The sequence below is a fragment of the Anabrus simplex genome, chromosome 1, assembly GCF_040414725.1.
Source record: "Anabrus simplex isolate iqAnaSimp1 chromosome 1, ASM4041472v1, whole genome shotgun sequence".
Taxonomy (NCBI): Eukaryota; Metazoa; Arthropoda; class Insecta; order Orthoptera; family Tettigoniidae; genus Anabrus; species Anabrus simplex.
In genome coordinates, this window is record NC_090265.1 from 1026587785 (window position 1) to 1026606424 (window position 18640).

At 37.8% G+C, this 18640-nt stretch overlaps 1 protein-coding gene across 4 annotated transcripts in view; it reads right to left on the reverse strand.

Annotated features, from left to right (window-relative positions):
- LOC136857857 (serine-rich adhesin for platelets) overlaps positions 1 to 18640 on the reverse strand; it is a 101367-nt gene that overhangs the window by 32185 nt on the left and 50542 nt on the right. For 2 of the 4 annotated variants that reach the window (XM_068225332.1, XM_068225331.1), the window contains 9 exons: positions 17623 to 17828; positions 16903 to 17112; positions 16224 to 16295; positions 14288 to 14482; positions 10426 to 10585; positions 7276 to 7481; positions 6556 to 6765; positions 5886 to 5957; positions 3856 to 4015 (listed from right to left, as the gene is read on the reverse strand). In XM_068225332.1, coding sequence (XP_068081433.1) covers positions 3856 to 4015; positions 5886 to 5957; positions 6556 to 6765; positions 7276 to 7481; positions 10426 to 10585; positions 14288 to 14482; positions 16224 to 16295; positions 16903 to 17112; positions 17623 to 17828 — 1491 coding nt within the window. The remainder of the gene's footprint in view (positions 1 to 3855; positions 4016 to 5885; positions 5958 to 6555; positions 6766 to 7275; positions 7482 to 10425; positions 10586 to 14287; positions 14483 to 16223; positions 16296 to 16902; positions 17113 to 17622; positions 17829 to 18640) is intronic. The other 2 variants (XM_068225334.1, XM_068225333.1) reach the window with 2 other exon arrangements.

Sequence of the window (18640 nt, forward strand, 5' to 3'; positions counted from 1 at the left end):
CAGACCGACAACGAACCTACAGGTTACCATGGCAACGTCTCTGACTGCATACCAGCAGGGAAGTAACGTATTGACATTTTCCTCATTATGCTTTTACATTCGTGGTTGTTCCTTGGGTAGAAGGCAAGAGAGGCGTCAATCGGCCTATCCGAGGGATATTGGCGGAATATCGTTGGATGTTATAACCGCCCTCGAATAGATTAAGTAATAACACCATCAGTCATCTTATTATTTGTTTACCTAGGAATCAGTGGACCTAAATTTCTCCTCTGTTACCGCTTTATTATATCCATAACTCACACTAGCATAATTTATTGAGGGGCATTTGATTTTCCAATACATTCACTTGGCATTTACATATTTGTCGTTATCCGGGTGTCCTCAGTTATAATCCATTTTCTATTACTTTCAACTTTCTTAACTGTATTATTTTCTTCCTTAATTACGCAGTATGTACGCGAGTGCTACAAACTACTGGATGTATTTCCACCAAGACTCATATTTAGAATATACACCTGTCCTTGCTAGGTTTTAGGGCAAATATTGTTTCTAAATCCCTGAACTGACTGGAGGTTTATACGAAACCGAAACAGTGATTTTGCACTTCCACAAAATATACACAACCAAAGTTAATTTAAATCTACCTGCCTTGGTAGTAATTAATTTCTAAACCTTTTCTCTCATGTGCATCATTTCGATACGAGGATTAATAACGGAGATATCATTAACGGACCGTTTTTCTGTACAAGTCCCATCGGACTTAACTCACGAGCGGGTGCGTGTAAAGCGTATTCATTACAACTTGAAAACTACTGAAGACATTCAAACCAAAATTTATATTTAGCATCCACCTGTCCAAAGGTAGGTTTTAAACGTAAATAAGATTTCATGTTCCGGGATGGACTGGCGGTCTATAGGGAACCGAAATTGTGATTTTACTCTTCCACAATATATACAGAACAAGACCAACCTGACTGGAAATCGACCAAACGTGATGGAATTCCACCTCTAAACCTTTTTTTTCATGTGCATTTTTTCGTCAGGAGGATTAATAAGGGAGATAGCATGAATGGTCAGTTTTGCAGGTTAAGTCCAGCGGACATAGCCAAAAAGGTGTTTTACATGGAGCAGATTCCTTATCTATATAAATCAAATCGTAACGACTGTGTGCCTCTACACTGACTATTTTGGCGAAATTTTCGTACAGCTTTCCGTTTAAGGGGTAATAATGACCATCTGCATAATTTTTGGTTTAGTTTCCTGAAAGTAATAATTTTTACCCGCCTCGCCCAAAATCCAGATTGCGGCATAATCTGCCAGAAGAATAAGAAGATAATTGAAATTTGACAAAATTATACGTTTTAGCCTGTAACGAACGGAAAACATCGAAGATCATTAAATTTTTCACTTTTTATCCCCGAAGAATATCGAAATATACAGGCAATTTTTATGATGGTGCAGACCTTCGGAAATTCCTATCACATAACAGATTGCACAATCTCCGTTCAATTTGGAATGATCTACAACCTTGGTCTTATGACTTTTTGCCGTATCTGTATACATTTTACGTTTGATTTTTCTCTATTAATCGATGTTAAGTCAATTTGGAATTTTCACAGCATAATTCATACTTTCGATTACTCATATGAAATACAGAATCATCAAACTCTTCACGAAAATTGGCCCACCCAGTAGCCATATGTGAGCCAAATGCTATGTATGTAGCTGTCGCATAATTATCCGAAAACTAATGTAATGTTAGATAATCTTACAAAAACGTTACCCTGTTCCACGTTTCTAACTCAATCTGACCCAAGAATAGATGACATATCATAGGACCAGGCATTTAGGCCACTAAATCCGGCGTGTCTTATGGTATAATCCTTTGTCGATATGACGTACGTTTAGTAGCAGTTAATCTGTAAATGAAGGTCTTCAATATTGTAAACACGCATATACTTTCGTATAACGATCTATATATATTCACTGATGTCGATTTGTAGCGATCGAGAAAGGGTGGGTCTGCTATTGTAATCAGTACTCCCCACACGCACTTTGACTGGCAGTATGAAAGGGTTCCTTCTCCAACTCCTGTGTAACTGTCATTAGTAAGGAAGGCCTACAATAGTAATGAATAGTTCCCTTCTCGATTTGACTTGCAGAAGGCAAGTGAGCATGCAGTTTTGTTTATAACTCCCCTACCCGATTGTGTTTGGCAGTAGGCAAGGGTGCCCGCCATTATAAAGAAATGTCCTCATCTAAAATGTGACTGGCATTAGGCATAGTGGCCCGCTATTTTGATGGAAACTCACCAACTTGGTGTGACTGGCAGTAAGGTAGCTGGAAGTAGGAAAATGGACCTGGCATTATAATGATAACTGCACAACTCAACTTCGAGTGATAGTAGGGTAATTGCCTGCCATTATAATAAAAACTCCTCAACTGTAATGTCTGGAAGTAGGAAAGGGGGCTGCCATTTTAACTATACTCCCCAAATCGATTCTGTCCGCGTAGAAGGCAATGGGGCCTGCAATTATAATGTAAACTTCCCAACTCGATTGTGAATGGCAGTAGACAAGTGAGCCTGCCGTTATATCACAAATACATAACAAACTTTTTACATTGGAAACAACGTACGGGGACCTCCCCATGCTCTTTCTCGGATAACGCTAAGAGACATGCAATTTTAAAACAATCTTATTTACTGCATGTACACTATTTACGTCGATATTCGAATACAATGTAGAATACCGTAGCGAACCACGGGTACATTCGCTAGTTAAATAATATATGTGCAATGAAATTTCATCCACGTTGTGCCTAATTTATTGGAATTCTGTTCCAAAATTATGTCCAAAGGAGTTTATGAAGCCCCGTTGATGTAATTTGAAGACATAATTCAGAGAGTTAGTAGAGATTCTGTTCAGAGATATGCACGTTCTTCGTGGAAGTTTAAGAGCAGCTGGAAAATTATTTGGATCTAAGAGGCTGAGACACTCCGAAACTGCATAGGTTCACTACTACATCCATTCTACTGTTAGATTGACGAATGAAGCCAACATCTATTGTGTGTGTTTTCATTGATGTACGGTGCAATTTCAAACTCTATCCGTGACATCTATTTGGATATTAAATGTAGTGTTTGACATAATCTTATCATTTTATTGCAGAACAGCATTTAAGCGGTGAGAAGTGGTAGCCAGTAAGCTGCACTAGGCCTTTTAGAGCCAGAGATGACTACCGTAAAGCCGTTGAGCTGGACGTCGACTTCCTTGATGTGACAGGTGTCAAGCAATGCTATAGAGATGGTCGGACATATCATCAACAATCTTCGATTTCTTCAGAACGTGGATAAGGTCAGTGACAGTGGCAGTAGGATATTTGTGACGAAGATAGCTGTAATTGAAGACATAGGATGATGGTCTACATATAAAACGGAAGTTACAGCGGGGTCAGTTTGAATCGAATAGATCATCAACAATCTTCGATTTCTTCAAAACGTGGATAAGATCAGTGACAGTGGCAGTAGGATATTTGTGACGAAGATAGCTGTAATTGAAGACATAGGATGATGCTCTACATATAAAACGGAAGTTACATCGGGGTCAGTTTGAATCGAATAGACCAGAATACTTCCCCTAGAAAAATAACAAAATCGCTTATGTAGAGAAAAGAATGCAAGGGTGATCCAGAAGACGATTTAACATCCAGTTTTAATGACTGCAAACTTGGAAGTGTAGAATGTCAATAGATTAGTCAATTAGATCAACATTTGCAGACTGAACGCTGATAGGTATAAAAGTTTATTAAGGAAATGCTTTTAAGTGTGTTTAATAGAACAGTAAACATACTTACAAGACAACCTCAGTGATAATCTTAACGAAATTTAGCTCCGTGTTGTAAAATGCTGATTCGCCGACATTCCGAGAAGAATCAACAATGAATAGCACCTGTTGAAATCCTGTGAAGGTCCCATTAAAGACGCTCACTACTTCTTCACCAACTTCTTCAATACCTGCAAAAGAAAGTTCTCGTTTAGCACCATTATTTTCATTGACCAGGACTTCATAATTTCATGGCATGTTATCGAGTTCGTCTGGTGCATTCGACTGTTACGTCTCTATGTGTGTCAGTTGTAGAGTTTCTGTCGTGGGTTTAATCCCATCAGAGGTGTATCTGATTCCTGTTGGGCAGAGAGGGGTCTATTCACCACTGTTTATCTTATATTGACGTGTGAATTATCTCTGGTGACACGTTTGGTATTTGTCCCTCAAAATAAATTGTTGCTGGAATGGAAGATGACACAGAAAACCAGAATACAGCCCCCCCAAATGGAATTAGCCCTTTCCTACTATTAGCAGAATTAAATGGAGTGAGTAAAAAACACGACAATAGCCTAAATGCGTCGAATTAAAATATTATTATTAACAGACTATGCCCGTCTAATGGACAATTTATTTTCTTTAAGGATTTTTAAAACACAACAATAGATAATGAATATATAATTATACTAGTAAACTTAATCACCACCGCTAACTTATTACTATTATTATTATTATTAACTTTGAAAGAATTTCAGATTATCACATTATCTACATTAAGAAAAAATATTTTAAAAAGTTATCATGAAAATGTTTCCGTAGATTGTTTCCGAAACCATGAAACGGCATAAACATATAAATGAAAGATGTGTCTATAACATTTTATCATCAAATCTTACCGACTCCTTACTAAAGAAATTTTCACGTACTCCAAATATCATCTACCAAGGGCTTAAAGCCAGACGTTATTGTTATACTAATATTGCATTTTACAATGTAATTATTCGTATTGCCCTACTGGTGGCCATGATCGTTTAAGCGTCAAATCTGTATGGTTGACACCGCGGTTAGCAGGTTCGAGTCCCGTTGGTCGAAGAATTGTTAACCATCAGAATGTTGGCAGGTAGGGTAGGAGAGGCGGATGGCATAACGTTTCTAACTATTAGATTACGTGCCAAAAGCCTCGATTTACTCCCGCTTTGTTCATATGGAGGGACACTGTCGATGGTCATTCACCGACGGATGGTGACGTTAAGCAATGAGCACATAACTTGGTTCCATTAAACAGGAGTAGGCTATGTGCCGGCACAGGATATCTCCTTCCTTCCTTCCTTCCTTCCTTCCTTCCTTCCTTCCTTCCTTCCTTCCTTCCTTCCTTCCTTCCTTCCTTCCTTCCTAGTTTCATATGCCACATCATTCATTTGATCTCATTAACTCCTCTGATGATATTGACGTCAAGCAGGGAATCTGGTCGTAAAACTCGCTACGAAGATTCATCTCATTTCATACCCGACGCCGTAAATAAATGGGACAAGAGTTGCACATATATTCGTAGTACTTGTAGTGATAGTATTCAGTCTAATGGACAATGCATTATTTTCTCTGAGGTTTTTAAAAATACACAAATAGATAGTGGATATATATATTAGTAAACTTATATTCACACTCAGAAATTATCCTTAACAATGGATCCATTATTCCACGGGTTGCTACCTTCCCACTCCTAGATATTTTCTACCATCGTCGCCATAATACCTATCAGTGTCTGTGTGACGAAACAAATACGTATGTTATAGAAATAATTTATGATTAGTTAAAACTGTTACCAGTCACAATACGTATTAAATATTTTACTCCATAATATCTGGGTGAAATTATGACACCTACTGGATATGCTATCATTTCACCACTTGACGATGGCACCTACACAGTGAAGTAAAACACTTTTAAAAAATTTGACTCGTAATTATTCATAAGGAATTATTTCACAGTCAAGGTTTACGTAAAAACATATTTATGTTAACACCACCATATACTTTACTGTGCTAAGTGTCAAATACTTACCTGAAATATCTGTCGATGTAGGTGGGGGAGTAGTAGTAGTACCAGTAGTACCAGGACTGGTTGTCTCGTAACCTGTAACAACATAAACAATTCATGATTACAACAAAACTAATATAATCATTAATTGAACAACCCAAATTATGATTCTACGAGTGATCTCCCTTAGACATGTTGAAATATTACCAAGTGTGTTAACTAAGTTATGCATGCAAGAATTTTGACAAGAAATGAGAAGAGAAAATGGAAACAAGAGTATTTATAAATTCTCTTTTGACCCGTTTTGTTCCACAATTGCAAAATAAAAAAGAGACGAATATCAATTTTTTAACTTTTCAGATATCTCGTATACAAACGTCCATTATATTCAGTCATAGTTATCCAACAGCTGAAAGAGTTTGCAGTTATTTTACTTTCATTTCTATGAAGCTGAGAGCAAGTTAATATTGTGGTATTGTAGACAATGACAGCAAGAGGAGCAGTTTGACCTTCATTCTCGGTGCGCTGTATATTCAGACTTTTTTATGTACGTATATAAATGTTCTGAATAAGTTCCATTTGAATGCAGTGGGATCAAAAAGCGCCGATAGTTTGAATAACTTACATTTTGCTGTTACGTAAAGACATAAATAAAAACTGGTTGCGAGGCAATAAAGAATAAGGTCGCACTTACTCTCATTGATGAAAGATAGTATGGAACTGAAGCTCTCCCACGAAGTAAACTTGAAGAACGTCCGTTGTTCGCTCTCTGTCACAGAGGAGATGTACAAGAGCCGATTTAAATCAGATCCAACAACCAGTGGGAAGATCACACCACCGTTGTTATTGATCTGTCTGGCTTGGGATGATCCATCTGTAGAGCTCTTACTGGTACTCACCAGAACTATCAGAACAGGGAAAGGAACATATAACACGTCATTACATCACATCTTGCATTGTGCAGTGTTCAAGAAGAGTTCTGCCTACTTTAGTTTAGTGCACTTTTGAATTTACTATGTGTATATACGTATAAATAAAGAAAACAGCATGCAGTCAACAATGTGAAAGCAACACAAACGCAACAAAAGTACACATTTCGTAATGTGGCATTTTGAACACAAAATTGTGTGGAAAATGAATGCTGTGTAACACCACTTCGAGGCCTGAGACGTGCTTGAGCACGACGAGGCATATAGAACAATAAACATTCCTATTTGTTTTGGGAGTGATTAACTCACTCTTGGACAGCAGCTTCAGTCAGTTACGGAATGTTAGCAAGGGAATTAAGATGGTGGGTAATTTCTCTCGTCAGTTAACGTCATACATGCTTCTCTAGCTTGAGTAACATTGACATGTAAAAAATAACTAAAATTGGAATTTAATTCTGAGTGTGCTAAGTACTGAGATTACTTACGTATTAGAGTACTGCCAGTTACTTCACTTCGTTGTATCTCGCTGGTGACGACTTCCAATGCCATTTCAATATTACTGACTCCACCTTGTTCGTATGAGATTGAGCTCATGCGCTCCTGAAGCACGGATCTTTGATATTTACCGAGGGATATGACCACATTGGCGGTGTCACTGTAGGTGATGACTCCTATCGAGCGTGTGGTTAACCTGTCAAATTAAGGGTTCATCAGTAGTTTAGTGACATAGAGAAAGGAGATTAACAGTTAGTGATATTCTCTCTTCTTTAAAATATACATCTACTCATCCTTAATTTTCGACGGTTAATTTATAATCTTAACCTTACTAAATTTACCAATAATACCTATATAGTTGGTCCGTTATTGGACATTATAAATTTTCCAGCTACCTCATGCATGGTTGTCAGCGTTTCGCCCCAGTGTGCCAAATTGGGCTCATCAGTTGGTAAATAGCCCACTGGGGTGAAACGCTGCAACCTGGAGTGAGTTAGCTGGAAAATGTACAATGTCCAATAACGGACGAACTATATTGGTAATATAAATTTACTCACTCGGGACAAATATTTTACGTTCCCAATGGGAATCAACATCTATATCATAAGTTGACCATGTATAGCATGCCAGAAAAATATTTCAATACACTCTTCCCTTTCTCAATCCTTATTTATTTAGTATATCTTCGTTGCCGGGACAAAACCTCCTGTGTGATAATATTTTGGATATATACTGACTCGCAGCATATACCTTACAAGGAGCGAGAATGTCATGTCCGTATTCACACAATATTGCACCTTAGATGATAGAACCTTATCGGTCAAAGTTATAAGATAAAATATTTCACATAGGAGGTTTTGTCTCGGCAGTGACGATAAACTGGTATCATCATTTTTGGAGAGGCTCTAAACTATTACCCCTCTTTTACGTTCCTGCTAGTAGATGTTTATAATCTCGTTGTAGAACAATATCAGACACAGAACACTATTTTAAAGGTAGTTGGTTCATAACGCCTTATTGACATAATCAACAAGTAGGTGAAAGTGCTCAATCTAGAATGTATCTTTCGTGTTGTTGTTTTAGATGAAATACAAGTCCTTTTAATGGCATTGACAGTGTATTTTCGATGCTTTTATACTTATTTTTGTTTACCAGTGGTGGTATACTACGGCCCACCACCGATGGTACACATTCCATCTGGCTCATTTTTCTTAGTCACGTTGCACTTCTCCTTAGCTGCATCTATTCACCTAAGTAATTAATAACACCGGTAGTAAGAATATATATATTTGTATACTAGTGATGTCGTTCCGTCATTATTCATGGTTTCAGGAGTTCTCTCTCGTCGTTTCACGTCCTGTATTTTTGCCGCCAACCGTGATCGAAAGTCAAACCGTACCCCATGATACTTTCTGGGGTCCTATGGCAAGAATTTACTTTCTCAATAAATCTGTTTTCCGGTGTTATACACCGTATTGAAAGTATTACGAAAATCGGTTCTATTTTATTTATTTGTACATTCTCTAATACAAACAATTAATAATTTTAAAGCTTTATTTCCTTCCCTCTTTTCACTTGAAAGGACACGGGTTTAAACATCTGACAGAAAGTCGAAATATTCAGAAGACAGTCCCACATAGCCCAATGGCTCACTCTTCCTACGATAAGAAAAGAGTTCAGACATTCCTTGGGACAAAGTTTGGCCTCACATTGAGTAAACCCCTGTGCCAGAATTAGTGCTGAGAACACGAATACTGGAAGTCTTTCTCTTTGACCCTTCTTGGGATGCTCATCGTCTTCATGGAGTTGGTTTTACTTTGCATTGCTTCGCTTTAAATTTTCTGTTCAGAAATACGTATTTGGGGTATTACAGATGTCCTTCATCCTGCAGGATTGACAGTTATTGATATATACTATTTATTGAAGTATGGCACAATAAGTATTTTAGCAGTGAGGTATATTTTAGAATATTTCATAATTATTCATATACTTTATTTGTCTATATTTGCTTGGAATAAATAGCAGTACTATATTTTAAACCTTGACAACAGGTTACTCTAATTTTCAACTTTTGCCACCTTCACATATGTCTTGGGAACTAATGGTATCTTTCCGATTTCTACGTTCAGTTATGTGAATGACGTGATGTGAGGCAAAGTAATGGTGAAGCATGTTACTCGTCAGTATACTGGAAGTTGGCTGCGGATGATACTATATCCCTCCATGGTGATTAATTGTATTTACATGGATATATTTCTTTCAGTTATTTCAACAAATCCCATAAAAACATTCCTGAAATCGACCTTGTCTTCTGGAACTACGTGGAATTACACCCTTATGTATTAGTGAGCCTAGAATTTCTGTGCAAGAATTAGTGTTGGAATTAACCGCACTTAGATGTTCACGGCACCTTAGCATGAACATATATTGAAATACATTAGTGTCCGTATTGGGGTATTTACCCTATTAACAGATTTGATCCAATCTCTAAGTTGCTCTCTCATATGTGATTCCAAATTATCTCTCCTTTCAAGAGTGTATGTAGCGATCTAACAGGGTGAACTTGGGTGCAAGTCTTCCTCCGTCTTTTCGATGTCTTCCAGATACCAGAAACGAACTTTCCTCGTACAACCATGGAGTCGGTTTATTCCTGTGTCATATCAAGGGGCCATGTTTGCAGAATAATTTTTATAACTTCTTTCAGCACGGTCAGATCATCTAAAAAGTAATCTTCGTAAACATTTCGAATTACAAATATGTATCTACTTAAGGCAATAAATTGTGATCTTGTCTATTCGATTCTTCGTGTGTGGTCCTTTCTTCTTCTCTGTGTATGCTAATAATACCTACCAATGTATAATTCCTTCGGATCACAATTCATGAAATTTCATTCTTCTCAATAGGTGATTTGTTGTGGTCGACTCGTTGCATGTCATCTTTTCCTTCAATACCTATTTTCTTTCTTCATTTCCTTCTATCTAACTTTCCATATCTACATCTGTTACTTCCCTTTCACTTCAACATGATGAAATACTTGAAAAGCAGCGCTCATTCGAGAATTTAAAAGTTATCATAGAGTACATATGTAAAGTTACATTACTTAGTCCCTCATATCACAAATAATGTTAGCTGTTACTCACGAGATGAAGTTTAGTAAGATATTGAAAAACGCCAGCTGTATATTGGTAAACTGGTCCTGTCCAACGCTCCAAGACTCGTCCAGGACAATGAGTAAATTTGATGTATTCTGAAGAGAGTGATTCAGTCTTTCCACCAGTTCAGAACTTCGTTCCTCCAGGGCTGTAAGCAAACATCAGACGCACTTAATCGGTAATCCCAAACATTTCTATGGGTCTTTATCACTGTTAAGTATGTAATAGTAAAATTAATATCTTTAAACATAAACTAGTGATCATACCATTTTAATACACTTTTATTTGTAAAACAAGCACATAAATTCGGAGGTCATTAACATATGCGTAAAAAAACTTCTGTTAGCTTCCGTTAGTTTTCATTAACTGAACTATGTCCTTAAAATTCATATAACTCTATTTTCATACAATTAATATAGGAGGCAGGAATCCGTTAGTCGTGGTTAACTACAAAGTGTTATGTTCTACATGTACCGGCGAAACTGGTCATTTCATCATCCAGACGATTCTGGACTCGATTAAACTCAACAAAATTATAGATGATAGCCTACAAGTAACTATTTTTCATGGAAGTCCCGTAAGCATTAATGTAGCACGGTACTTAAAAAGAATATAGCAATGTCACAGCTGCGATTATAATCAAATAGCTACTTACCGAGCAAGTTAAACTTGCGGTAATGGGCGCACAACTGTGAGCTTGCATTTGTAAGATAGTGGGTTCGAACCTCACTGTCAGCGGCCCTGAATATGGTTTACTGGTTTCCCATCTTCACAGCAAGCAAATTCTGCGGCTGTACCTTATGTAAGGCCACGGTCACTTCCTCGACATTCCTAGCCCAATCCTCTCCAATCGTCACCATCTATCTATGTCTGTGCGACGTCAAGCAGCTTGTAACAAAAGTCAGTTATTTCTTTGAATGATAATATGCTTGGATATCTTAATGTACCAATTGCCTGCACATTCTACTTCAGTCAACATTGGTGTAGAGTGACCTACAGTATTTGTTAACTGATGAGTAATCTCATTACCGCTCACAGAAATGTATGTTACTTAAGCAAAATCTGCCACGTCAAAGGTGATAGTACTTAAGCTTCGTCACAAAAGTTAGTATATACCTAATACCATAAGAGTATTACAGTGTCGGTGTCTGATTCTAAGATTGTGGGTTCAAACCCGGCAGAGGTTTTCGGATTTAGGAAAGGCGGAGTATATTCGACAGGTGGATGTCGTACTCTGTTGGCATATAAAAGATCTCTATTGACACTTTTGGTGTCTACCTCACAAAGTGATATCTCCACAGGCGAATTCCACAACATTTCTGGTGTAAACTACAGTATGATGGAATATTAAACGTCAATATTGATGAGCAAGCAGCCAGATGGCGTCAAATTAAAACACTTGCTCACGTCAGCTAAGATCATACGATTAAGATTATTGTTATTATTACTAACATAAAAGAAGCATTCTCCAAATTAACTATATACTTCAGGTTTCGTTATTGCAGGACTTGATTCTTCTGCAAAGCTAGTGAATTCAGATGAAGAGATTCTGCTGATTACGCACTTGATAGAAACAAATCACTGGTATTTGATAGCTTTGTGGTAAATCATTCACTGAGTTTTGAACTATTGCCTCTTTGAGAATGATGTAACTTTAATACACGAACTAATAGAGTACATTAAAAAAATCATCTTTCCATCTGCACGCCATAAATTGCACATTTGGAAATCAAAGAAATAAGTCCTTAAACTTCATATAACTTCATTTTCGGATAGTTAATGGAGGAGGCAGGAACCCGTCAGTCATAGTTAACTACAAAATGTTATGTTCTACATGTACCGGCAAAACTGGTTATTTCATCATCCAGACGATTCTGGACTCGATTAAACTCAACAAAATTATAGATGATAGCCTACAAGTAACTATTTTTCATGGAAGTCCCGTAATAATCGATGTAGCACGGCACTTTAAAAAAATATAGCAATGTCACAGCTGTGATTATAATCAAATAGCTACTTACCGAGCAAGTTAACCGTGCGGTAATGGGAGCACAACTGTGAGCTTGCATTTGTAATATAGTGGGTTCGAACCTCACTGTCGGCGGCCCTGAATAGGGTTTTCCCTTGTTTCCCCTGTTCACAGCAAGCAAATTCTGCGGCTGTACCCTAAGTAAGGCCACGATCACTTCCTCGACTTTCCTAGCCCTATCCTCTCCAATCTGTCACCATCTATCTGTGTCTGTGCGACGTCAAGCAGCTTGTAACAAAAGTCAGTTATCTCTTTGAATGATAATATGCTTGGATACATTATGCCTTTGCTGGCGAGATGTAGTGTTTCCAGTGCACTATGTCTTCTTGTATGGGCTACATCAAATTTGTTACTTTCGTTGACCTGTCTCAGTCTCATCCTTGGCTTTGACAATATGTAAGTGACTGAGGAATGAGTGATGCTAGTAATAGCATTGCTTATGCAGCCAGTCTCTGTTATGAATGGTGTGAAAATATCGCTCATGGGGTCGGTTGGTGCATGTATTTCAGTGGGCTTGGCAGACTGATATGTAATAGCAACGGCTGGCTCAGTGAGGAAAGCAACGGGAAACTACCTCACTCCTAATTTCCCTAGTACGCCTCTTCAGTGACGCCTAGGCTATTTATAACAGCTGTTGGCGGAGCTGGAGAGGATCAAACCAGCGTTCGGGCTGAATACCCAACATACATACACCTTAATGCACAGTCCTCTTCAGTCAACATTGGTGTAGAGTGACCTACAGTATTTGTTAACTGATGAGTAATCTCATTACCGTTCACAGAAATGTATGTTACTTAAGCAAAATCTGCCACGTCAATGGAGATAGTACTTAGGCTTCGGCACAAAAGTTAGTATATAACTAATACGAGAAAAGTATTACAGTGTTGGTGTCTGATTCTAAGATAGTGGGTTCAAACCCGGCAGAGGTATTCGGATTTAGGAAAGGTGGAGTAAAGTCTTTTCGACAGGTGGATGTCGTACTCTGTTGACATGTGAAAGATCTTTGGTGACACATTTGGTGTGTACCTCACAAAGTGAATTTAAAATCAGCCATAGACCACCAAGTACCTTCGATAACTTCATAGGCGAATTCCACAACATTTCTAGTGGAAACTACAGTATGATGGAATAATGAACGTCAATAATGATGAGCATGCAGCCAGATGGCGTCATATTAAAATACATGCTCACATCAGCTAAGATCATAAGATTATTATTATTATTATTATTATTATTATTATTATTATTATTATTATTATTAGTATTAGTATTATTATTATTATTATTATTATTATTATTATTATTATTATTATTATTATTATTATTATTATCATAAAAGAGGCATTCTCATAATTAACTATATCCTTCAAGTTCGTTATTGCAGGACTTGATTTCTCTGCAAAGCTAGTGCATTCAGATGAAGAGATCCTGCTGATTACGCTCTTGATAGAAAGAAATCACTTGTATTTGATAGTTTTGTGGTAAATCATTCACTATGTTTTGAACCATTTTCTGTTTGAGAAAGATGTAACTTTTATACACGAACTAATAGAGTACATTTTAAAAAATCATCTTTCCATCTGCACGCCATAAATTGCACATTTGGAAACCAAAGAAATGTTCAACCTGTGAGCTGAACTACGAAACATAAAGTACCTTTGATATCTTCATAGGTGTATTCCACAACATTTATGATGCTGACTACAGTATGACGAAATACTAAAATATTGGATAATTTCCGAACTATTATGTTACTAGAAATTGAACAAATTATAGTCCCAAGCGTAAGTAAGCAATGATCTCCATCTACCTAGTACTTACTCAAGCAAGCTGGCAGTTGAATGTCCCCATCAGAACTTCCCCAGCCACTTTCAGAGCACGTCACCTCCGCATCTCCGGACAAGTCGTAACCTGATGCACAGACAAGCTGGCAGACCGTTCCTTCAGCACTCGACTCTTCTGTACAGGATGAAGACGACCAGTGTCCGTTCTCGATGCTCTCCAGGGCGTCACATACTATCATATAAATAAATATTAACTTATTCTTCAGGAAACATTGAAAAGAGCTAAATAACTTTAATAAATGGCGTACAAGATTTAATCTACCGATAACTCGCTAGTAGTGGTACTATCAACTTCCTGCAATAATTAGTCGATGAACTCAACTCAATAAACCAAAATGTTAGGATTTTTGGTCCAGAATTTTATTATACACGTTCTAACTGCTTCAATACACTATATATTTCAGTCTGATTTTAGATTCATTTCTTTTTCGCAGGTGTTGAATAGATCTGAGTGTGAATGTAGATGAAGTTTTTCTGGCCTGCAGGTTGTGGTCTTCCTCTAACTGTTGGATAGAGCGGATCCCTTGCAGATGACGGGCGCTGTTTCTAGTGAAACGTTGCAAGCTGGTAACCCAATTGGAACATGTGCTACAAACATCGACCATACTTTCTTCTATATTTATCCAGACACTTGTCGAGAAAGCCTAAGCTGTTATGTTGGATAATTGATTTTTACTACTAATCATTGTCCTAATAAATGGCACATTCGAGATAGTTTACTTCCCATTGTGTGGGGCAAACAATATATCCACGATATAACTTGCCTATCGTAAAAGGGTGACTAAATTGGGTCATCAGCTGCTCTTAACTGGCATATGTGTTTTGGTGACCATGGGGCCCCTAGCAGAAACTTAGATTGGTACCAGTAAATTTGTGGCTGACCTGCTTTGGTTAATTCGTATTCTCTTCTTACCTCACGCTGGCCCTGCGTTGCAGGATTAGCGTGCCTGCCTGTTACCCTGAGGATCCGGGTTCAATTGCCGGTCAGGTCAGGGAATTTTACCGGGATCTGAGGGCTGCTTCAAGTTCCACTCAGCCTACGTGGTTACAATTGAAGAAGCCAAGAACAACGGCGGAGAGGATTTCTCGTGCTGGCCATACGACACCTCATAACCGGTAGGCCTTCGGGCTGAGCAACGGTCGATTGGTAGGTCATGGACTTTAGGGGCAGTTGCGCCATGGGTTGTCTTCTTACCTCAGTGGTACTTGGCTTGCTGGACCCGGGACGTTTTTCAATTTCACGCCCGCTGTAACAATTCCCTTTTTTCTTGCCAGTAAAATAATTCACCGAAATTATTGACTTTCACGTATTCCTCTTCCCATTAGTGTTAATAGCGGATGGTCGTCTAGTTGTTCTTCCCCTCTATACAAGATAAAAGCATCACCAGATACTTTATGAATATAACGGGTAAGTTTCTGCGGTGCTTGAGTCACCTATCAACTTTCATTCGGGAGATACTGGGTTCAAATCACACTGTCGGCAGCCTTGAATATGATTTTGCGTGGTTTCCCCGTTTTCACACCAGACAAATGCCGGGGCTCTATCTTCATTATTCCACCGTCGCTACCTTCCCACTCCTAGATATTTCCTACAATAGTCGCCATAATACCTATCAGTGTCTGTGTGACGAAAACAAATAGGTATGTAATAGAAATACTTTATGAGTACTTAAAACCAGTCACAATAAATATTAAATATTTTACTCCACAATATCTGGGTGAATGATGACACCTACTGGGTATGCCATTATTTCACCACCTGACGATGGCACCTAGACTGTGAAGTGAAACACTTAAGAAAAATGTGACTCGTAGTTATTCATAAGGAATTATTTCACAGTCAAGGTTTACGTAAAAACATGTCTATGTTATTACCACCATATGCTTTACTGTGTTAAGTGTCAAATACGTACCTGAAATATTTGTCGATGTAGGTGGGGGAGTAGTAGTAGTACCAGTAGTACCAGGACTGGTTGTCTCGTAACCTTTAACAACATAAACAATTCAAGATTACAACAAAACTAATATAATCATTAATTGAACAACCCAAATTATGATTCTACGAGTGATCTCCCTTAGACATGTTGAAATATTACCAAGTGTGTTAACTAAGTTATACATGCAAGAATTTTGACAAGAAATGAGAAGAGAAAATTTTAACAACAGTATTTATAAATTCTCTGTTGACCCGTTTTGTTCCACAAATGCAAAATAAAAAAGAGACGGATATCAATTTTCAACTTTTTCAGATATCTCGTATACAAACGTCCATTATAGTCAGTCATACTTATCCAACAGCTGAAAGAGTTTGCAGTTATTTTACTTTGATTTATATGAAGCTGAGAGCAACTTAATATTGTGGTATTGTAGGCAATGACAGCAAGAGGAGTAGTTTCACCTTTAAGTGTTCATTCTTGGTGCGCTGTATATTCAGACTTTTTATATGGACGTATATAAATGTTCTGAATATGTTGCACATGAATGCAGTGGTGTCAAAAAGCGCGGATAGTTTGAATAAGGTACATTTTGCTGTTACGTAAAGACATAAATAAAAACTGTTTGCGAGGCAATAAAGAATTAGATAATACTTACTCTCATTGATGAAAGATAGTATCGAACTGAAGCTCTCCCACGAAGTAAATTTGAAGAAGGTCCGTTGTTCACTATCTGTCACAGAGGAGATGTGCAAGAGCCGATTTAAATCAGATCCTACAACCAGTGGGAAGATCACACCACCGTTGTTATTGATCTGTCTGGCTTGGGATGATCCATCTGTAGAGCTCTTACTGGTACTCACCAGAACTATCAGAACAGGGAAATGAACATATAACACGTCATTACATCACATCTTGCATTGTGCAGTGTTCAAGAAGAGTTCTGCCTACTTTAGTTTAGTGCACTTTTGAATTTACTATGTGTATATACGTATAAATAAAGAAAACAGCATGCAGTCAACAATGTGAAAGCAACACAAACGCAACAAAAGTACACATTTCGTAATGTGGCATTTTGAACACAAAATTGTGTGGAAAATGAATGCTCTGTAACACCACTTCGAGGCGTGAGACGTGCTTGAGCACGACGAGGCATATAGAACAATAAACATTCCTATTTGTTTTGGGAGTGATTAACTCACTCTTGGACAGCAGCTTCAGTCAGTTACGGAATGTTAGCAAGGGAATTAAGATGGTGGGTAATTTCTCTCGTCAGTTAACGTCATACATGCTTCTCTAGCTTGAGTAACATTGACATGTAAAAAATAACTAAAATTGGAATTTAATTCTGAGTGTGCTAAGTACTGAGATTACTTACGTACTAGAGTACTGCCAGTTACTTCACTTCGTTGTATCTCGCTGGTGACGACTTCCAATGCCATTTCAATATTACTGACTCCACCTTGTTCGTATGAGATTGAGCTCATGCGCTCCTGAAGCACGGATCTTTGATATTTACCGAGGGATATGACCACATTGGCGGTGTCACTGTAGGTGATGACTCCTATCGAGCGTGTGGTTAACCTGTCAAATTAAGGGTTCATCAGTAGTTTAGTAACATAGAGAAAGGAGATTAACAGTTAGTGATATTCTCTCTTCTTTAAAATATACATCTACTCATCCTTAATTTTCGACGGTTAATTTATAATCTTAACCTTACTAAATTTACCAATAATACCTATATAGTTGGTCCGTTATTGGACATTATAAATTTTCCAGCTACCTCATTCATGGTTGTCAGCGTTTCGCCCCAGTGTGCTAAATTGGGCTCATCAGTTGGTAAATAGCCCACTGGGGTGAAACGCTGCAACCTGGAGTGAGTTAGCTGGAAAATGTACAATGTCCAATAACGGACGAACTATATTGGTAATATAAATTTACTCACTCGGGACAAATATTTTACGTTCCCAATGGGAATCAACATCTATATCATAAGTTGACCATGTATAGCATGCCAGAAAAATATTTCAATACACTCTGCCCTTTCTCAATCTTTATTTATTTAGTATATCTTCGTTGCCGGGACAAAACCTCCTGTGTGATAATATTTTGGATATATACTGACTCGCAGCACATACCTTACAAGGAGCGAGAATGTCCTGTCCGTATTCACACAATATTGCACCTTAGATGATAGAACCTTATCGGTCAAAGTTATAAGATAAAATATTTCACATAGGAGGTTTTGTCTCGGCAGTGACGATAAACTGGTATCATCATTTTTGGAGAGGCTCTAAACTATTACCCCTCTTTTACTTTCCTGCTAGTAGATGTTTATAATCTCGTTGTAGAACAATATCAGACACAGAACACTATTTTAAAGGTAGTTGGTTCAT